The sequence below is a fragment of the Artemia franciscana genome, chromosome 2 (genome assembly GCF_032884065.1).
Source record: "Artemia franciscana chromosome 2, ASM3288406v1, whole genome shotgun sequence".
Taxonomy (NCBI): Eukaryota; Metazoa; Arthropoda; class Branchiopoda; order Anostraca; family Artemiidae; genus Artemia; species Artemia franciscana.
In genome coordinates this window covers 25596534-25620200 of record NC_088864.1, presented here as the reverse complement: position 1 = coordinate 25620200, position 23667 = coordinate 25596534, and the positions used below count along the sequence as shown (strand labels likewise).

General features: G+C 35.6%; 2 protein-coding genes across 2 annotated transcripts in view; one reads left to right on the top strand and one right to left on the bottom strand.

The window, feature by feature from the left end:
• LOC136039258 (zinc finger protein 34-like) overlaps positions 1-23667 on the bottom strand; it is a gene marked incomplete in the record, with an annotated part of 140161 nt that overhangs the window by 736 nt on the left and 115758 nt on the right.
• On the top strand, positions 18-7347 carry LOC136039253 (uncharacterized). Its single transcript, XM_065722813.1, has 2 exons — positions 18-89; positions 1677-7347. Exons 1-2 carry the CDS (start codon positions 43-45, stop codon positions 4426-4428), a joined length of 2799 nt encoding a protein of 932 aa, XP_065578885.1. The 5' UTR covers positions 18-42; the 3' UTR covers positions 4429-7347.

Genomic DNA, 23667 nt, shown 5'->3' with positions numbered 1-23667 from the left:
ATTAGTTGACTTGTCAACTGAAGTCAATAAGACATTTGAGATATGAGGAAGAAAATTATCAACAAAAGGTGGCTGAATTTAAAATACCGGTAAGTAAAAATTACATATACAAGTTTCATTCCCTCTTGTCCATTAAATAAAAAAAAAACAAGTTTTTTTTAACTGCATGTAAGGAGCGACATTAAAACGAACAAAAATTATTCCGTTTATGAAAGGGGGTAGTCCCTCAATGTCCCGCTCTCTACACTAAAGTTTGACTCTTTCTCACAACTATACTTTTTAAAACAATAAGAAACTTTAGCGTAAAGAGCGAGGCGTTGAGGAGGGGACTACCCCTTTCATATACGGAATAATTTCTGTTCGTTTTAAGTTTTAATGACGCTCCTTACTTGAAGTTAAAAAAAAACTGTTTTTTTTATGTAATTTCTGAACGTTTTTAAATTAATGCATGTTTTGATTTGGCTAACCATTCAACAAAATTTGCATATCTTTTTTTGTCTAAATGGCTTTCTCATATTTTCGTTCTGACGATTTTGAAGAAAATGGGGTGGGGGAGGAGGTCTAGTTGCCCTCCAATTTTTGGTAACTTATAAAAGCACCTAGAACTTTGTATATTTGTATTACATATATGAGGGGGTTTGCCCTTTCGTCAATACCTCGCTCTTTACACTAAAGCTTAAATTTTCTCCCGGTTCTTTAAGAATGACCCTAGAATCACCAAGTCCGTAGAATATATAGTTGAAATTACTTTAACGGAAAGAGCGAGGTATTTAGGAGGAGATGAACCCCTCATATGCGTAATAATTTCTGTTCGTTTTATGTTTTAATGCTGCTCCTTACTTTCAGTTGAAAAACTTCTTCATTATTATTTTTTCAGTGTTTTTTTTAATAATGCTAGAAAATTCTATGCCCCTTCATTGAATTTCTTTTCCCCCGTGACAAATTCCTCTAAGTAAAGATCCTTCAACGTAGCTCCCTCCCCTCTACCCCCCCCCCCTCAGCCAAAACCCCTCAACCGTTGACTTTTAATTAAAAGGAATAGTTGTGGGAAAAGTCAAGTCATGGCCAATTGTAGAAAAAGCCAAGACAGATTGTCCAATTAAGTGGGCATCAGGTCAGGGTAAACACTGATCAAAGTTTATAACTTGTAGCCCCTCCCCCGGGAACTATGGGGGAGTAAGTCGTCCCCAAAGACATCTTATTATGTTTTTTGACTATGCTTAAGAAAATGGCTATCTCAAAATTTTGATCTGTTGACTTTGAGAAAAAAAATGAAAGTGGGAGGGGGCCTAGGTGCCCTCCAATTTTTGGTTGCTTAAAAAGGGCACTGGAACTTTTCATTTTCATTAAAATGAGCCCTCTTGCGACACCCTAGGACCAATGGGTCGATACAATCACCCCTGGGAAAAAGAAAACAAAAAACAAATAAACACGCACCCTTGATCAGTCTTCTGGCAAAACAATTCTATGACTTTTAGGGCGTGTTTCCCCCTTTTTTCCAAAATAAGACAAATTTTCTCAGGCTCTTATCTTTTGATGGGTAGGAATAAATTTAATTAAAATCTGATTCTTTTGACGTATTTATTAGTATCAAAATTTCGTTTTTTTAGACTTTCGTTTACTATTGAGCCGGGTCGCTGTTTTGTTTTTCTATGGTTCTTTTCATTTTTTTTTAGAAAGGTGCTGCTTGGAGAACAAGATAAAGATAATTTGTCAAATGGATCGAAAATTTCAGAAGAATTTTCAGCAAATCCTCTCATAGACGATTCAAATAAATTGGGAAACGGTAGTGGTTCTCACGGTGTTGATTGCCCCGATACGAATACTGAGATAGACTTATCTGGAATTCCAGATGGAAACTGCATTGTGAATCTAAGGTATTTCCTTGCTGAAGTAATTTCAGCATTCAGACACAAAATCAGTTGCGATCACGGAAAATTGATTATAAAGCAATTAGAAAAGAAAGGCCTGAAAACTGAACTGAAAGTTAAGTGTAATAAGTGTAACTGGGAAAAGAGGATTAAAGGTGAACCAGAATGTCCAGCAACAAGCGTAAAAGAATATCTTTCAAGTTTTACGGACCAGACACAGGTTGCTTTTTCCGAAAAAAAATCAAGTCTTAAAGGCTGCTTGAATTCGAAGGCTGTTTGGGGAGCCATGGGTAGTGGAGGAGGGTATTCTACACTGTGTGAATTCTTCGGGGTGCTTGGAGTGAAACCAATGTCACGAATAGTTTATTCCCGTATTGAAAGGCAGCTTGGTAATGCTTGGATGAATAGTTTATCGGAAATTTTACTAGAAAATGGACGAGAGGCCTTAAAATCGGCCATTCATGATGATAGGTATAAGGAGGACTCATACTGGACAAAAGTGATATGTGATGGAGGCTGGAATAAGCGTAGCAAAGGACACGATTATTCGGCCAAAGGATGTGTTGCAGTTATCATAGATGCATTTACGAAAAAACTGTTATATGTTGGCATAAAAAATAAATACTGTTATATATGTTTTTCTTCTGCAAACGCCAAAGTAATTCCCAAAGATCATTTCTGCTTTCTGAATTATAACGGAAATTCAAGGAGCATGGAAACAGATGTTCTAGTTGAAGGCTTTCGTTCCAGTGAGGAGATGCACGGATTACAGTTTTTAGAGTTTATCGGTGACGGTGATTCCAGTGTTTTTTATAAGCTAAAACAAAGTGTTTCCTACGGTTCCAACATACGGAAACATGAATGTGCAAATCACGTCACAAAAAACTATACAGCCCATCTATATAATTTGTGCAAAAATAAAAAAGGTTTGTACACAAAATGTCTTCCCCGAGGAATTATCCAGCAACTGACAAAAAATTTAAGGGGTGCGATAAAAATAAATTCTGAAAATAATGGAACAGCAGAAGAATTGAAAATCTTGTTAAAAAGAGGTCCGTACCATGTTTTCGGAAACCACACAAAATGTGATTCTGGATGTCCTAAGATTGCTGAATTGACCGTGAATAGTAAAATAGAAGATCGGTGGAATAATTTTCCCCTGCACGTGTTTGAAGATGTTATGACAGAGGTCGATATTGTGTGTCGAAAAGCAGAGCAGCTTCGAAATGACGCAACTACAAACTTAGCTGAAAGCTACATGTCAGTTGTTGCTAAATTCATCGGAGGAAAGCAAATAAGCCGGTCTAAACGAGGTTCATATCATGCAAGAGTTCATGGAGCAAGTCTTGCTTATAATTCAGGTCCAAAATGGCATCAATTAGCTTGGAAAAATATTTTTGGGCTTAGTCCTTCTAGCGTAACAAAAAAATATTGTAATAAAACGGCTAAACTCCGTGTAATATCTAAACGTAATTTGACCAGTTATTATAGTGCTCTTGGAGGAAAACACGTTGCTAAGTTAAAAAATAGAAACTATAACTTTGGTAATCGTGACTATGGACCAAATTGCAATAAGCCAGACATGACTTCTGATGAAATGAATTTGGCCATACAAAAATATACTGACGAGAATTTAAAATTGGATTTTGCCAGTATAAGCTGTTTGTTCAACAGTACCAAGGGCCAATCCAAAAATGACACTTGGGTTGAAGAAAGATCTAAGAGAATAACTAGTAGTTACTTCCACAGAATTGCAACCAGAAAAAACAGCACCAGAGTTGCCCCAATTGTTCAGCAAATTCGAAACTTGGGACCTAGATTCTGCTCTGCCCTAATGAAAAAGGGCTTAGATTTAGAAGTAGTGGCACTAGAAGCATATGAAAACAAATTCAACTTAAAAGTCGTAAAGGGAGATCAAATAGGACTCAGTGTGCATCCACAGTATCAGTATCTTGCTGCATCTGTAGATGGGCTGCTCCCTAATGGCACACCTATAGAGATAAAAACGGTGCATAATATACCAGAGTTCAAAACCATTTATGATGTGGCCCAGTCAAAAAATTTAGTTAAAGCATTTTTTCTTGAATTATCCAGTGAAGGTCTTCAGCTAAAAAAAAATCACAGGTATTTCGCCCAGATACAAGGCCAACTCGAGATACTGGATAAAATGGTATGCCACTTAATAGTTTATAACTCTATTGAGGATTGGGAAATAATTACAGTTCACCGATCGAAAGACTACTGGGAAAAAATATTTCCGAAGCTTGAAGCCTTCTGGAATGAATCCTTACTTCCTGAAATTTTAGACTCAAGGGTTGCAAGGAATATGGAAATCAGAGAACCTGTGTCTGTAAAATGTACAACAGCCCACCAACCGAAGGACTCAAGCTTGTCTCAAGAAATAAAAAGAGGAAAAAAAAGAAGGTTGAGTCGAGTTGAAGTGAACAGCAAGAAAAAAAACGCACAGAAGGGATCGGGGGAGAACAGTGAATTTACCAGGAACTCAATGCATGAAAACAGTGATTTTGAAGAAATAATTTGGTCTGATTTGGAATAGATAAATCTTCGTGTTTGATAAAAAAAAATGTGTTAAAAAATATTGGCAAGGAAAATTATTTTTTCCTCCATAAATTTCTGTCTCATTCTTCGTCAATGTCCAAAAATAATGAAGTTTCTTATCTGGTCTGAAGTATATTAAATACATTTAATACAAACAATTTTAGTTTTTTTCTTATAAATTTCTTGTATGTTACTTGGGCTTAGTATTTGTGATTTTTATAGTTTTTCCTACAATTATTACGTTTTCTGTACAATTCGTTCATTTTTGGTATTTAATTAAAGCGTCTTTAAGTTTTTTTCCGAAATCTTGTGCATCTCGCCCTAACACAAAATAACGTTAATGCCCTAATCTTATTACAAGGAAAATAGCTTTCATCTTATTAATTCCAAAATACTGACAAAAAAAAACCACTATAAAAATCAAGGTGACTGGAAAGATATTGAAAATGAACTGAATGTGTAATGTATAATTATTTAGTGTTTAATATACTAATTACAGGAAACATCAACAATTAAGGTTTACAGATTCTATTTAGCGACAATTTTTTATTTTGGTTTACGGTTAGAACGGAACTCTAGTCGAACTCCTATGGGCAGTAATTTGTGTCCTTTTTGGTTTAACTTTAGCACTCATTTTAATTTTTAATCGTTTAGGATTTAATTATTTGTATATAGCAGTACCCATTTCTTTTATGTTTGGTATAATTATTTATTTTTATTTCTCTTCATTTTCAGTCAATTATGCATAGACAGTAATGTTTGACCGTTTCACATTTAGATCATTGAAGGATTTTATTTTCTGTCCGTCTGTTTCAAATGGCTCTTTAATTTTCAATTACTTAACTCACTAGCCTAATTGTATAATGTACATTCCCAGATTGCTATGAAATCACGATCTTGTATCAGACTTAGCAGACATCTGCCATGCTTGGGATACTTATGTCATGCTTGGCACAGATCATTCACTCTTAGTACTGTTCTCACAGTTCCGCTATGCTTGGCACACTTCTGCCATGCTTGGTACTAGCCACCTGAGGTATATGATTTCTGAGAGTGAAAAACCTCTCAAACATTCATCCTTTTTCTTTGGGTAGTTTACTTTTGCATGTGCGGACTGTTTGTTTTCGTTGTTGTATTTTAATGGGGGCAGATACGATGGACAAGGGTTTTTAAATTCCTTTTGGGAAATCCCAAACTTTTTACTGTTATCGCTTTTCTTCTATTTCAATAAAAATTCTTTTTTATGTGCTTTAACCCGTATGCGCCTGAGAGGCTATATTTCTTCCAAAATAAGTTCATTAGTACGGGTATGCATTGAGTTTTTCGTTTTACACAAACTTTTCCTCTTGTTATCTTCCCAATAAATTAGTTTTATTTCCATCAATTCTGTTTATGTGCTACTTTTTCATAGTAAATTTATGATGGAATGGCGGATTAGTCTTCTTAGTTATTTAGCAGGATGAGATTGAGGAGCACAAAAACACAAACGTACGCAAACACAGGAACAAGTCTACACACACACATCAAATTACCAATTACGCACTTATTGTTTGATGCAAGCTGTGCTAGAGTTTTGTTCGCAAGAATTCTTCAATTCAATTCAATCATATATATTTAAATAAAAACACATAATTACATGTACATAATCTGCCAGGAAAGCACAAAAGTGCTTGACTAGGGCAGAAACTTAACTAAAGAATAATTAAACAATCAACTAACAGAAACAACGAATCAACTGGATTTATCAAAAAAGAAAAAAAAGAGAAAAAAGGGGAGTGACGAAGAGAAAGAAAAGAAAAAAAAGAAAATAAAAGAAAAGATCGAAAAGAGGAGGACCGCATGATATTCAAATCTAAACAGTATTTCTGGAACGACCCTTCACTGCTCGCTTGAAGGTAGTAAGTTTATTTGAGTTCCGGATTTCCAAGGGGATTGAATTCCAGATAGCTGGTGCATATCCGTAGAAAGTCCTTTGCGAAAGCCAAGTTGGGTATCGCACAGAAGATTCTACTCCTGGAGGTAATCATACATTCTTTCATGGACTACTTTCTCATAAATCTTCGAAAAAAAGGTAAAATAGAAATGGATCGGTAATTACTCGGTTCATTTTTTGACTTCCCTTTGTGAAGGGGTAGCACTCAGGCTAATTTAAGTCTTTCTGGAAAAGTTCCCTCTTCAAGTGATAAATTAATCAGATGAGTCAAAATAGAAATAACAATTGTTTTTGTTGCTTTAACGATACTTCATCTACTCCACAGGATTGTTATTTCATACACATAATTATTTCATTTATTTCATTTTCATCACAATTTGTAAAAAGGAATTCAGAAGTAACATGACGAGGTTTAAGTTTGGGGACTGGTGGACTTCGAGAACTGAAGATTAAAAGAAAATAGCCAGGTGGGTGTTTCACCCACCTGGCTAACTGCTTGCAATTCTCAATACCCAAGGGTTCTCCCAATAGCCAAACAATTTTCATTTCCAAACGGACTCGGTCTCGGTTGAGGTTTGGGAGAGTTCACGCTTTACATTTCAAAACAGACACCCATCTCGAAAATAAAAGATTTGTCTACTTTTCGTACAAGTTCTACCATTTGCATTCAATGCACATCGAATCAAAATCTCTGAGCGAAAAAATATAGGATTACCCTTTAAATTGATGTGCAAAAGAAAACACTATTTTTAGCTCAGCAGTGGGTATATTTTCTTTTACATAACCTGTTCATTTAAATTAATCTCCGTAGAATCTAACGTGCTTTTGCTAAACAAACATCTTTTGTTTTTTTCTCCCACTTGTTTATGTTTTTGTCAAGTCTCATAAACGAGTTTGCTATCGAATAGATACTAGCAGTGGCGTTATTAAGATTCTTAGAATCTGTTTCAGAAATTGGGCGGGAACAAAAAAGACCATTAGCCTTAATACCTTTCCCACCCGAGATGGGTTTGGCCTGCTTTTCGTTGACCTCAGACGGATGCCCAAAAAGCACAATCTTTGATAATCTGTCATTCTTCATCTGTGATTTTCGCCTTATCTATCTCAGTCATCCTTTTATTATACCCCTAGAAAATGGAATCCAACTAATGTTTCGTATATCGTATTGTTTTACATACGGTCATTCAAAGGGATCATTCAGTTAAGGATAAGACAATCCTTAAACAATTTTTCTGGAAATATTTAAAAAATCTTTCTCTATGTTTCACACCGCTCATATTTCAGAACTTGACCATCATTATTACCGTTGCATCTGGTGTTCTAATATTGAACCACAGACTTATCAACTCTTCTCAATTGTGAAGAAAACACGTTTTGGCCTTGGCTGTTCTATTTTTTTACATCTTCACTGCATTCACCGTCTTTATCAGTTATATTACCTAGTTAAGTATGGCTATCCACCTGATTGATCTCTTCGTTACCCAACACCACCTTTTCATATTCGTTTATTCTTGGTCATTCCATTTTTCGCAGGTTTATTTTCCTATTCTTCTGAACTTTTTCAACTGTGAAAAAAAAACTCCCTGGGATTTGTTTATTCTTAATTGAACATCTTCAGTGCATCCACCGTCTTTACTAACAATAATACCTAGGTAAGTGAAGCTATCCATGATAGATCTTCTCATTACCCAACATCACCTTTTCACCTTCGCTTATTCCCAGTCTAAACGACTTAGTCTTCTTAACATTAATTTTCGAACCTATTCTTGCATCCTCAAAACCTCCAAAATGTCCTTCATTTTGCTAACATTTTTATCTAGTTTTATCATTTTAACATTTTTATCCAATTCGAGAAAAATTTTACCTTCCCATTTGTTTCAATGCTCTCCCACAGTCTTGTCGCGTTCCTTAGGAATAAGTCTGTCAAAATTCTCCATATTAACAGGGATAGGACGCAACCATGCTTGATCAAAAAGTTTTTGGTAACGAACTGCAAGTAAGGAGCGACTCGACTCAATAGTAACCGAAAATCTAAAAAACAGAATTTTGGTATCAATAGATATATCAAAAGAATTGGTTTATTATATTGATTTCAAATATATAAGACTTATTAAGTTTATGGTCACGCATCAAAAGCCTGAGAAAATTTGCCGGAATTTCGAAAAAGGGAGGAAACTCCCTCTAAAGTCAAGGAATCTTAATGAAAATCAAACCATGAGATTCAGCGTATCCGACAACCCTGCTTTGGAAGTTTCAAATTTCCATTTGCAAAAAATGTGGAATTTTATTTAACTTTTTTACCAGACGAAAGATCACGGATGTGTGTTTATTTGTTTGTTTGGGTTTCCCAGGGATTAATTGCATCGAACCTAAATTCTTAGAATATAGAAAAAGGGCTCATTTGAACAAATATTTAAAGTTCTAGTGCCCTTTTTAAGTGAACAAAAAGATTGGAGGGCAACTATCCCCATTTCCACCCCAATCCCCCAACCCTTTCCTAAAAGTATCCGATCAAAATTCTGAAATAGCCGTTTTGTTCAACATAGTTGAAAAACCAAGTAGGCCTAACCCTGTCTTTTAGATTAACATAACCCCCACTGTCTCTGGAGAAAGAGTTGTAAGTCAGGAAATTTGCCTATTTTCTACGCATAATATTTCTTAATGAGAAATATTCAGACATTTTCCGGGGAAGGGGGAGAATTTTCTGCTAGGGAAATTTTCTACTGGAATTATTTTTCGTTATTGGCCTATATTCCTAAAAGAATTCTTTTTTAAATGTCTTACTTTTTCTTTGCCGGCTCAATTTTATGTGTGAAGATATTTAGGGGAATTATCCGAGGTAAATATTTACTAAGTTGGACTTGTCTAGAGTATCTATCCGTAGATGTGGGGATTTTTTGCGATAAAAATCCTCCAAAAGGAGTTTTCTATAGAAGCACCTTTGTACTCGGGGGCAGAAGTATTTGTGAGAAGAATTTCCACGGAGGTGATATCTGGCATTATTTTAAGACTTTAATCTGAACTTAAAGTCTTTTTCAAATAAAAGTGGGCTAAGAAAAAAATTTCACCCGGAATCCTCCGAAACAAGTTTTCCAGGGGTAAGTTTTCAGCTAGAATAGAATTGTCTGGGGCAAATTTTCCTGGTGGGGTGAGTATTTTATGAGGGATGAACTTTACATGGTGAGACTCTCCGTAAGGGGAAGGAATTTTTCATGAACATGGGAGTCAGATTTCCTGGCATTGTATGAGGAGACAACTCCCTCATACACATAATAAATAATTAAGGTTTTATGCGGTGAGATTTTCGCACTGGGTGGGTAGTTTCTGGGGCTGAGCTTTTCAGAGGGAATTTTACAAGGAAGGAAACTTTGCCAAAATCAATAGGAAAATTCTGTTTTAATTGTTCATGTACGGTGAGTCAATTTTGAACCTGCATTAGTTGAAAAACGGTCAGAAATTAAATAAAAAAGAACATTTTCCCTCCTCAACAACCTGCTCTTTATGCTCAATTTTTTTATTACTTTAAAAAGTAGAAATGTGACAAAGAGACAATATTTAGTGTAAAGAGCAGGGCGTTGAGGAGGGGACATTCCCTTTAATATACAGGATAATTTCTGTTCGTTTTAAGTTTTAATGTCGCTCCTTACTTTTGGTTAAAACAATTTTTCTTATTTAATTCCTGACTCTAGATCAAACCATATGCTAATCTGACTTTCAACCAACCACATCAATATTGTAGAATTGCACCTTCAGTAAACCTCTTCTATCAGCTCAGTCAAATGCCAGTTGCCAAACAACTGAGTAGTAAAGAGACCTGGTGATCCAGACACTTCAATTATTAACCAAGATGTGGTAGTCCAAGATGTGTCGACCAGGATTTGGTTGACACATCCTCTCTCCTTCCTAAAATTTCATCGTTCTTCTCCTAGACTTTATCTACAGCCTAAACTAGTTCGGTAAGCTTTTCTTTCCCAGAGAAGATTTTCCTTTTCCTCCTCTTGACACAAGGAGCAAAAAATATTGGTCGTAATAGTGCTGCCTTTATTCTATACTTAATAGGTTTTTTTATTCAATAATGTGGTCATTTTGTATTATTTTACACCATTTCGTTTTTTATAGATACGCTTTGAATTTTTTCAGTTTAAGTTAATTCCACTGTTATGATAGTGCTAGTCTCAGAATTCTCCAAGTAGATCATAATTACACCCCGAAAGGTATAATTTTGGGCATAGGGACGCAAAAAATAATTGAAACACTGACTCGATTATGCTCTTTCACTTCAAAATATTTGCCAAATTTCAGTTTTAATCCTTGATGGTTTAGCCCTGCGATAATAAAACATAATTGTTCTGTCCGACCTGGCAACATAGCCTGGATTCACTCGTGGCTAATCTCAATATCACTTTATCTCATCTTTGAGTAAATTCAATGCTGTGTTAAGGGTGACGTAATGTCGCCTGACATGCCAGACCTCAGGGGCCCGTAAAACCCCACTTGTAACTGAGGAAGGCGCATACGTGGGGTGTTACGTAATGACAGTGAACACGTGGATTGTTACATAATGATTTACGAGATTTTTGTTTTCTTTCGACCTGTTTTTACAGGGAAACTTTGTAATCTAAAGATTTTTTTTTCCACATTAGGATTCAAAAGGGATTCTCCATCAACGGAACGGAGTGCTAGACAGGTGGATTAGGAAAGCCTTTTTAATATTATTATTCGAGGAATACTTTCTGAATGATAACCTATTGCACGCATGGAGGAATTTCCTGTCCGCCTTCTAGAACGATTAAATGGCTCGCATATTTACAACCATTTCCACACGAGAGCGCAAGAGCATTCTATAACTATTGATTTTTGCTCATTAGATGCACTTGCATGTTATAGCGTGATTAATTCTCTAACCTCACCTAGACAGGTTAAGTTAGCTATTGAACCTGTGAGATGTTACATAGCATTGGCATTAGATATTTCATTGTGCAAGTACGTATTGAAGATTAGCTCTGGTACAAACAACTTTTATTAATAAAAACAAATTTACAAGCATTATTAAAGCACAGAATAAAAACAATTAAAAAATAACAAACGAAAAAAGCAAAATGGGAAAAAAGTGTATAAAGGATAAAATATAAGCAAACAGAAGATTGACTTACAGAAAGATGTGAATCATAGCAACCATTTCCAGGGGGTTATTAGAGATAAATTTAAACCATAAAGAATTATTTCTGAGAGATCTTTATGAAAATGCCATGTTTCTATTGCTCTATTAGAGGCACCTGCAAGAAAGAAAAGACACATTTTAGCATTCGGTTATTTCTAAGAGGCTTCAATGGAAATGATACGTTTCTTTGAGCAAAGACTACTTATAATCACACCGCAGTGAAAGTATGTGGCTAGCCCTACCTAGTAAGCAATTCCAGAGGGGGCGGTTATTATTAGAGATAAATTTAAACCATATTAAGATTCATTTCTGAGAGGTATGTGTGTGTGTTTGTGTATGCGTCTGTGTGGATTTGGGAAATATTCCAGCTCATATCTCTCTGACTTTGGTAAAAAAAAACCTTGCTTACTTATCTCAGACTCTAGTAGACCCCCTATGAGCCGATTAATATTATTTATGTCGATGAAATTTCCTCTTATTGTGTCTCTGACTTTTGCATAAATATTTTAAACGTTGGAGTTGTTAGCGCACCCTAAAATTACGGGAACATAACAAAATAATGCAATAAAAATATTTTATTGAAATAAAGGTATTTTATTTTGCATTCCACATATTCCATTTTGGGGTCCAACACAACTTTTAACAACCTCACCATGTATTTCATGACTGATATTATCGGGTTTGTGGACTGTATCTTCTGGTAAACCCATGATGATACTAGTAACGTTACCCGGTGCTTTGTTTTTCATTAGTTCGTTTTGAATTTCCTTGGTAATATTGTCTGTCAATACCCTTTTTATTTTACTTGCGGTTTCATCGTCTATTATGGTTTATTTTTATATAAGTTGCAGTTTTGGCACCTGGATAGGATGCGCGGTATGACGTTGATGCTGTAGTAGGCTTGTCTTCTTCTTGTCTTCTTTTGAATGGTAGAGCCAGAAAGATGGTGATAGAATCTATCAACGGGTAATTTGTTGACAGCAACAGTAGTAAGAAGTTTGCTTTTGATATCAACTAAAAGGTTTAGACTATCATCCTTGGAAATATTACTCTCACATATCCACCATTTTGATGGTAGCGATTCTTGGGAACTCTAAAGGAATTTAACCCCTCACTGTCATGACAACATGACAACGTAAGCATACATTACCAGTAATATCCCCAATAATGCTTGTTTAATAGTTCAAATATTTCTCTTTACCAGCGTTCAATGCTACGATAACTTTATCATGGGTACCGGCTTTCAGCACACTCTCAAGTACCTTGGGCTGTCATTCAGGACCTAGATTGGAGCAACAAGGTCACTAGCAATAAATGTGTTGAGAGAGAAGTTGAGAAAGTCCTATGGACGTATCTCTAGAGTTAAAGTTCAATTTGACAAAAAACGCTTCATGGGCTTTATAATTCGTTTTTTACTCCCTGCGTATTTCTTTTGGTGCCATTATGGAAGTTTTTTTTACCACGTCAGAACGTCAACAAACTTGGTCTGGGTTTTTCAGTTTTTGTAAGCATTTTCAACAGTTTTTGTAATGCATTTTCTGGTTCCGTAACAGTTATATCTCCAAACGTTGCGGAGCTTTTAAGATATATGATAAGATGGATGTTTTAGAAGGCAAATTCAGACACCGATCTCAGTCAGTTCTAGATTTTCGTTGGGGTTAACAAAAAAACGGTTAACATAGACATTTATTTCAGCCACAAATACTGTCCCACAGCAAAGTGGTGTTTTCAGCCATTTTGGTGTGCAAAACAAAACTCTAGCCAAAAGAAGTCCAAAAAGATATTGCATGAACATTCTGAAATGATCAATTGATTTAGAATTCTCAAAAATCCTTACGTGTATGGAGCCCTGTATGTCAGAGGCAGTAATGCCGTACGGTAGCGCTTTCGTTTTTAGAAGGTGTAGGTGGTCGTTCAAAATAATGGCTGACATGGATATTTATTTTGGCCAAAAACACTGTCCTGTTGTAAGATGGTGTTTTCAGCCATTTCTGGAGCAAAACATCAATTTTAGCAAAAAGAAGTCCAAAAAGCTATTCTATAGAAATTCTGAGATAGTCAATTGGTTTAGAATCATCGAAAACTGACACGCATAGTGAGCCTTCAGTTTCAGAGGAAGCAATGCCGTAAAAACTAAAGACTGTTTTAGCACAAAAAGACTGTACCACAGCACACATGCATCCGTGATCTTTCTTCTAGCAACAAAATGTATTTTTTTTTCTTTGAGCCATGTCAAACGTGAAGTGAAATGTAAATAAAACTTTACCTTTAATATCAACCCTTACCCTCTTGAATAACTTGCTAGGTTGGGCTAGTCCCATATTGTCACGGGGGCTTAAATATGCATAGTCTTGGCTCAAAGAAACTTTGCATTTTCATTAAAATCTCTCAGAAATAAACGAATGCAAAAAATGGATCTCTTTCTTGCAGGTGCGTCTAATAGAGCAATAAAAACGTGGCATTTCCATAAAGACCTCTCAGAGATACCTCTTAATATGGCCTAAATTTATCTCTAATAACAACCAGGTCTCTGGAAACGGTTCTAGGGCTCCCACCTTTCTGTAATTCATGTGTCTATTTGCTTATATGTTAACTTTTATAAGCTTTTTGCATGTTTTGTATGTTAGTTTGTTGTGTTTTACTTGTTTTTTCTGTGTTTTAATAGTTCTTTTAAATTTATTTTGAGTAATAAAAGCTGTATGTACAAAAGCCTAAATTCTTTAGATTATTTCATATCTTATCCTTAATTCTTAATTCTTTAGGATAAAGCTTCAATACGTAATCATTTATGCAATGAAATACATAAACCAAATGCTATTTAACATCTCATTGATTGAATAGCTAATTCAGTCTGTCTAGATCACGTTAGAAAATTAATAACGCTGCAATAGGGAGGCGTATTTAACAGAGCAAAATCAATAGCATTGGGACACTTGTGCTCTCATGTGGAAAGGTTTGGAAACATGCGAATCATTTAATTGTTCTAGTATGTTAGAACAGGGGATTCTCTTTGTGTGTAATAGGTCACCATTTAGAAAATATTCCTCTAATCAAAATATTATGAACAGTTTACTGGTCCAGTTGGTTAAGGCTCACGTCTGGTCACTAGGGAAATTTTTTGTCTTATATTCGAATTCTAATGCAGAAATAATATGAATCATGCTGCAGCAATGCAATGCAGGGACGACGCAGGGACCTTAGTAGTCAAGAAGTGTCGTTAATCTGATACAATACAATACAATACAGTCTTTGGAATATTTGGAATAAGGTTCCCCGAAAAAAAATGCCTTGAAAGAAAATTAAATCTCTTAAAGTACTATGTACGGGAACATTTTCATTACGTAACATCCCTAAGGAACTAAGGACTAAGGAACTAAGGAAATCCTGAAAAACGTCTTGAAAAAATGTCTTAAAAACGTGTTGATATGTCTTGAAGCGTCTTGAAAAACGTCTTGACGAAAAATGTTTTAAAAATTCTGAAAAACTTCTTGAAGAGAAATGTCTTAAAAAACGTCTTGGAATATCTTCAAACGTCTTGAAAACATCTTGAATAAAAATGTCTTAATAAAACGTGTTGAAATGTCTCGAAACGTCTTGAATAATATCTTTAAGAAAAATGTCTTAATAAAACTCACCTGCTCTACTAGTGGACTCTAACAGGTCCTCTTACGCAACAATCAAAAACTAAGATGTAACAACCAAACTCTATTGCATAACAGCAAAAGTAAACATTCCCTATTGCGTCTAATGCACCTGCATCTTGCCCTAATGATGTCGCCGTTCAACCTTTTTCGTCATCTTAAGTCATTGAAGGAAGAAAAGAGTAGCGGCTATGGTCCGTTTAGAACTATCTTGGCATCACTACTGTTAATCAAAATAATCAAGATTTGGAAGTTACTGAATCCAAACTAATCGAGTTAAGTTAATTTATTTACAATTAAGAAAAATTATCGGTTTAATTAATGTTCGGCACAAGTGCAATTCACTGGATTTCTTGTCTCTATTTTGGAGTTTTCCCTAGCACATCCCTTTTCTGGCACCCAGGACAAACCGTGAGCTTGATCCAAAATATGCATCATTGCTTTTCCTATTTTTTCCCTTATTATATTGGTCTTAGCATAAAAATCCTGAATTTTCTGGTTTCTTTTTCTTTTTCATCACAATTGGCTAATACCGTTTTAAAAATTTCATATTAATCCTTAGTTGTGTGACTAGATTTATTTCCAATAAAATGTCTTAAAATTAATATTTTCAACCGTCTCAAAAGTTTTTCATTTGTTTTTTTTCTCTTTTAACAGACATAGGGTTTTAAATAATCGCCCTATCCCAATCCTCTTCTATCACAATTAAATATTCACAATTAAGACTTTATCCTATCAAAATATGCGCTTTTGATTGCTACAAATAATTGAATGATTCACATGGCGTTTTTCCAAAAAAATCAAATAAAAAAAAAACAAGTTTTTTAACTGATAGTAAGGAGCAACATTAAAACTTAAAACGAACAGAAATTAATTCGTATATGAAAGGGACTGCTTCTTCATCAACGCCCCGGTCTTTACGCTAAAGTTTGACCCTTTCTCTCAACTCTTCTTTCTAAAACAGTAAAAAACTTTAGCGTAAAGAGCGGGGCGCTGATGAGGAAGCAACCTGCACACCTCAGGGAGCAACCAAGCCCCCTGAAAACGTCTGTACACTTCCCAATAACCATTGCTATATGTAAGCACTGGTCCAAGTTTGTAACTTGTAGCCCCACCCACGGGGACTGTGGGGGAGTAAGTCGTCCCCAAATACATAGTTATAAGGTTTTTCGACTACGTTGAATAAAATGGCTATCTCAGAATTTTGATCCGTTGACTTTGGGAAAATAATTAGCGTGGGAGGGGGCCTAGGTGCCCTCCAATTTTCTTGGTCACTTAAAAAGAACTTTTTATGTTCTTTTAAGCTCTTAAGTTCTTAAGAACTTAAAAAGAACTTAAAAGCACTAGAACTTTTCATTTCCGTTAGAATGAGCCCTCTCGCAACATTCTAGTACCACTGGGTCGACACGATCACCCCTGGGGAAAAAAACAAAACAATCTAAACACGCATCCGTGATCTGCCTTCTGGCAAAAAAATAAAATTCCACATTTTTGTAGATAGGAGCTTGAAACTCCTGCAATAGGGTTCTCGGATACGCTGAATCTGATGGTTGATTTTTGTTCAGATTCTATGACTTTTATGGTGTGTTTCCCCCTATTTTCTAAAATAAGGCAAATTTTCTCAGGCTCTCAACTTTTGATTGGTAAGACTAAACTTGATGAAACTTATATATTTAAAATCACCATTAAAATATGATTCATTTGGTATAGCTATTGATATCAAGATTCCATTTTTTTTAGTTTTGGTTACTATTGAGTCGGGTTGCTCCTTACTACAGTTCGTTACCACGAACTGTTTGATTTCGAGGCATGATTATTAGATTAAGTCTTCGTTCCAGTGCTTTTTACTCCGTTATAATAATCTGAAACTTTCATCTTTTTTTTGGATTAATCGATAATCGAAATGCGTATTTTAGTTCATTACTGATTCTTAATTATTTTAATGTTTGCTTTATCACTCCTATGATAGAATCCTCAGTTTTTTAAGTTAGCACCGATTAGACATAGCTGTTCTTTACAAATTGCAGAGCTTAGTGAGGACAGGAGTAAACGACACAAAACAAATAGCTGAATTCCAACTCCCGAGACATCTGAGAAATAAACCAGATTTGCCTTGTAGGAGAGATAATGGAATTAATTTCCAGTGAGCTTTATCACAGTCAGCAAAATAGCATTGGCTTAACAAAGAGCGATGAATTTTGCTCCCATGACGTTTTTTTCCTCAAGATGTTAGCAAATACATTGAATGATCCTAGAAAATTTGAAAGGATATTTTCAATAGAATAAAAATCTTGCTGCCCTTTTTAAAGGTCAAATATGATTAAAGTGCGAGCTGAAACCCTCTGAGCAGCTTCTTGTACTCCTAGACCCCCTTGCTGCTCCATAGGGTATCAAGTATAAATTCAAAGATAGACATTTTAATCTAAAAGGTTACGAATCCTAAAAATATGCCTTTCGTGGTGAAATATTAAGTGTAGTTTTAAGGTTATGGGTCCCAATTGTGGGAACAGCTTATACGTTTGAAATCTTTTAAGCCTATATGTATCAGTTTAACTTTTTTTTTGACTCAACTTTATTTTTCGTGCAAAAACACTGATTACTGATCGCTATGTTTATTTAATACCATTTAAAAGGTTATTTGGGGAGGGTATTTTCAATAGAATACAAAATTGTACTGCCCTTTTTAAAGGTCAAATAAGATTAAAGGGCGAGATGAAGCCATCTGAGCAGCTTCGTGTGCTCCTGGGTCCCCTTGCTGCTCCATAGGGTATCAAGTCAAAATTCAAAGATAGACATTTTAATCTAAAAGGTTACGAAACCCAAAGCCAAAAACGTGCCTTTGGTGGGGAAATATTAAGCGTAGTTTTAAGGTTAATGGTCCCAATTGTGGGATAGCTCATAAGTTTATGGGTATATTGTATAGCTTATACGTTTGACATCTTTTAAGCTAATATGTACCAGTTTAATTTTCTTTAACTAAACCTTATTTTTCATGCAAAAACACTGATTGCTATCTTTATTTAATACCATTAAAAAGAATACCATAAAAAAACTATTTGAGAAGAGTATTTTCAGTAGAATGAAAAATTATACTGTCCTTTTTAAAGGTCAAAATAAGATGGAAGTGCAAGCTGAAACCATCTGAGCAGCTTCGTGTGCTCCTGGGCCCCCTTGCTGCTCCATAGGGTATCAAGTCAAAATTCGAAGATAGACGTTTTAATCAAAAAGGTTAAGAAACCCAAAAATGTGCCTTTGGTGGTGAACTAATAAGTGTAGTTTTAGGGTTAAGGGTCCCAATTGTGGGTATAGCTTATACGCTTGATATCTTTTAAGCTTATATGCACCAGTTTCAATTGCTTTTTTTATTCAACCTTATTTTTCATACAAAAACACTAATTGCTATCTTTGTTTAATACCATTAAAAATATTGCACTGTCAGTTAATGATAAATAATTTCTCATTTTATTCACGCATTTGAAAAGGGAGTAGGCCCAGACATATTCTCTAAATCTGTGATTCCCAACTTGGGGCACAGGCCTCATCGGTAGGGTATGGTAATATTTCTGTGGGTCTTGAGCAGCACGCCTAACCTTCGGCTCGCTATACTTCAGAGCCTCAATTCAGAAAAAATATTTTTCATGTGAATGATGTCACATTCGCATACGTTTAAAGAGCAATACTGGTACGTGGTTGTATTGCAATGACGTTATCTATATATATAAAAATAAGTTGTTTGTCTGTTTGTCTGTCGAGTGACATCATGTTTGTGTGTCGACTGACGTCATGTTTGTTGACTGACGAAATTACAGACCGGGACATCGGGACACAAATGACGACCGGGACACCGGGACCTAGGGAATATAAATGACGACTGGGACACTCAAAGAGAAAGCGACCGGGACACAAGGAATGTTCGATTAGCAATCATCATCAACAAAGCACTGGGACACAAATGACGACCGGGACACAGGGAATATAAATGACGCAAAGCGACCGGGACACAAGAAATATTCGATTAGCAATCACCATCAACTAAGGACCGGGACACAAATGACGACCGGGACACAGGGAATATAAATGACGACCAGGACACTCAAAGAGAAATTACAGAACGGGACACCGGAACACAAATGACGACCGGGACAAAAATGACGACCGGGACACAGGGAATATAAATGACGACCGCGACGCTCAAAGAGAAATTACAGACTGGGACACCGGGACACAAATGACGACAGGGACACAGGGAAACAACAACAACGAGGATGCCGGGGGCACAGTGGGATATATAAATGACGACGGGGACACAGGGAATATTCGATAAGCAATCACCATCAACAAAGCTCAAGGGCAATCATTAGAATAACGAGGTATAAAAATAAGTTGTCTGTCTGTGGATGGATGGATGGATGTGTCAGGTGACGTCACCTGAAAAAACTGGATTAGGTGACGTCAAAACTGAAAAAACTAAAAAAAGGCAAAAACTACAAAAAAAACTAAAAACTAATAAAAAAAATAAAAAAGCTAAAAAACTAAAAAAACTATAAAGGTAAAAACCAATAAAAAACTAAAAAAAAACTGAAAAAACTAAAAAAAGGCAAAAACTACAAAAAAAACTAAAAACTAATAAAAAAAGTAAAAAAGCTAAAAAACTAAAAAAACTAAAAAAACTAAAAAAAGGTAAAAAACTAAAAAAAATAAAAAATAAAAAAAAAATAAAAAAAAGGAAAAAACTGAAAAATAAGCTAAAATAAAGGTAAAAACCAATAAAAAACTAAAAAAAAAAGGAAAAAACTAATAAATGACGACACTCAAAGAGAAAGCGACCAGGACAAAAGGAATGTTCGATTAGCAATCAACAAAGCACCGGGACACAGGGAGTATAAATGACGACCAGGACATAAGTAAAAAAAAAAAAAAACTATCTATATATATAAAAATAAGTTGTCTGTGGATCTGTGGATCGTGGATCAGGTGACGTCACCTGAAAAAACTGGATCAGGTGACGTCAAAACTGAAAAAACTAAAAAAAGGCAAAAACTACAAAAAAAACTAAAAACTAATAAAAAAAAATAAAAAAGCTAAAAAACTAAAAAAAGGCAAAAACTACAAAAAAAACTAAAAACTAATAAAAAAGCTAAAAAACTAAAAAAACTAAAAAAAAGGCAAAAACTACAAAAAAACTAAAAACTAATAAAAAAAATAAAAAAGCTAAAAAACTAAAAAAACTAAAAAAACTAAAAAAAGGTAAAAAACTAAAAAAACTAAAAACTAAAAAAAAACTAAAAAAGGTAAAAACTAAAAGAACTAAAAAAGAAAAAAATAAATGACGACACTCAAAGAGAAAGCGACCAGGACAAAAACTACAAAAAAACTAAAAAGAAAAAAAAACTAAAAACTAATAAAAAAACTAAAAAATCTAAAAATCTAAATAAACTAAAAAAGAAAAAAAAAGGAAAAAAATAAAGGAGAAAAACAAAACTAAAAAACGAATGTATATACAGACCGGTACACCGGGATACAAATGACGACCGGGACACAGGGAATATAAATAACGACCGGGACACAGGGACACAACTACAACGGGGACACCGGGGGAAACAGGGGGATATAAATGACGACCGGGACAAAAAAAACTAAAAAGAAATAAAAACTAAAAACTAATAAAAAAAACTAAAAAATCTAAAAATCTAAATAAGCTAAAAAAGAAAAAAAAAGGAAAAAAATAAAGGAGAAAAACAAAACTAAAAAACGAATGTATATACAGACCGGGACACCGGGATACAAATGATGACCGGGACCCGGGACACAGGGAATATAAATGACGACCGGGACACAGGGACACAACTACAACGGGGACACCGGGGGAAACAGGGGGATGTAAATGACGACCGGGACACCGGGACAGGGAATGGTCGATTAGCAATCACCATCAACAAAGCTCAAGGGCAATCATTAGAATCATGAGGTATAGATCTGAATACAGATTGTTTTCCCATGGACCATTATATGTTGCATGTTCAAGAGTCGGTAAACCTGACAATCTATTTATATGCAAAGACAATGGGACAGCAAAGAATGTTGTATATTCGCAAGTTTTACGTAGTTAAAACCATATATATATATATATATCTATATTCACAGGTGGGACATAGGGACACAACTACAATGGCGCGTAACTATTATGGCGCGTAACGACTTACGCGCGCGGGGGGGCTTGGGGGGGGGGCGCGAAGCGCCCCCACCAACTAGGTGTTGGGGTGGCGCGAAGCGCCACCCCAACAGCTAGTATATATATATATATATATATATATATATATATATATATATATATATATATATATATATATCTATATTCACAGGTGGGACACAGGGACACAACTACAATGGCGCGTAACTAATATGGCGCGTAACGACTTAAGCGCGCGGAGGGGCTTGTCTATATATATGAAAATAAGTTGTCTGTGTGTGTGTCGAGTGACGTCATGTTTGTGTGTCGACTGACGTCATGTCTGTCGACTGACGAAATTACAGACGGGGACATCGGGACACAAATGACGACCGGGTTCACCGGGACATAGGGAATATAAATGACGACCGGGACAATCAAAGAGAAAGCGACCGGGACACAAGGAATGTTCGATTAGCAATCACAATCAACAAAGCACCGGGACACAAATGACGACCGAGACACAGGGAATATAAATGACGACCAGGACATAAGTAAAAAAAACTAAAAAAACTAAAAAAAAGGTAAAAACTACAAAAAAAACTAAAAAGAAAAAAACTAAAAACTAAAAAAAAAAACTAAAAAGAAAAAACTAAAAACCCTAAAAAATTTTAAAAACTAAGAAAATGTAAACACTACAAAAAAACTAAAAAGAAAAAAACTAAAAACTAATAAAAAAAACTAAAAAAGCTAAAAAACTAAAAAAACTAAAATATAAAAAAAATAAAAAAGGAAAAAAACTGAAAAATAAAGGAGAAAAACAAAACTACAAAAATAAAAATGAAAAAACTAAAAAGGTAAAAAGTACAAAAAAAACTAAAAAGAAAAAAGAAAAAAAAACTAAAAAAAACTAAAAAGGGTATAAACCAAAAAAAAAAAACTAAAAAGAAAAAAGGGGAAAAACACAAAAATTTATTTCATCATATACAAATTCAAAAACGAATGTATATACAGACCGGGACACCGGGGCACAAATGACGACCGGGACACAGGGAATATAAATGACGACCGGGACACAGGGACACAACTACAACGGGGACGCCGGGGGGCAAAGGGGGATATATAAATGACGACGGGGATACAGGGAATGTTCGATTAGCAATCACCATCAACAAAGCTCAAGGGCAATCATTAGAATCATGATGTATAACTAAAAAAAATAAAAAAAAGGTAAAAACCTAAAAACTAAAAAAAAGACCAACTCAAAACAAATGTATATACAGACCGGGACACCGGGACACAAATGACGACCGGGACACCGGGACATAAGGAATATAAATGACAACCGGGACACTCAAAGAGAAATTACAGACTGGGACACTGGGACACAAATGACGACCGGGACACAGGGAATATAAATGACGACCAGGACACAGGGACACAATTACAACGGGGACGCCGGGGGGCACAGGGGGATATATTAATGACGACGGGGACACAGGGAATGGTCGATTAGCAATCACCATCAACAATGCTCAAGGGCAATCATTAGAATCATGAGTTGTAGATCTGAATACGGATTGTTTTCCCATGGACAATTATAGGTTGCATATTCAACAGCTAGTCTATATATATAAAAATAAGTTGTCTGTGTGTCTGTCTGTCGAGTGACGTCATGTTTGTTTGTCAACTGACGTCATGTTAGTCGACTGACGAAATTACAGACCGGGACGTCGGGACATAGGGAATATAAATGACGACCGGGACACTCAAAGAGAAAGCGACCGGGACACAAGGAATGTTCGATTAGCAATCACCATCAACAAAGCACCGGGACACAAATGACGACCGGGACACAGGGAATATAAATGACGACCAGGACACTCAAAGAGAAATTACAGACCGGGACACCGGAACACAAATGACGACCGGGACAAAAATGACGACCGGGACACCGGGACACAGGGAATATAAATGACGTCCGCGACACTCAAAGAGAAATTACAGACTTGGACACCGGGACACAAATGACGACCAGGACACAGGGAAACAACTAAAAAGGGGACGCCGGGGTTACAGGGGGATATATAAATGACGACGGGGACACAGGGAATGTTCGATTAGCAATCACCATCAACAAAGCTCAAGGGCAATCATTAGAATAATGAGGTATAAATCTGAATACAGATTGTTTTTCCCATGGACAATTATATGTTGCATGTTCAAGAGTTGGTAAACCTGAGAATCTATTTATATGCACAGACAATGGGACGGCCAAGAATGTTGTATATTCGCAAGTTTTACGTAGTTAAAAAAAATATATATATCTATCT

Excerpts from the sequence above, each read along its gene's own strand:
- LOC136039253 (XM_065722813.1), top strand. The coding sequence starts at position 43 with ATGAGGAAGAAAATTATCAACAAAAGGTGGCTGAATTTAAAATACCG. Across the intron at positions 90-1,676 it reads TGGCTGAATTTAAAATACCG|AAAGGTGCTGCTTGGAGAAC; the intron begins GTAAGTAAAAAT and ends ATTTTTTTTTAG.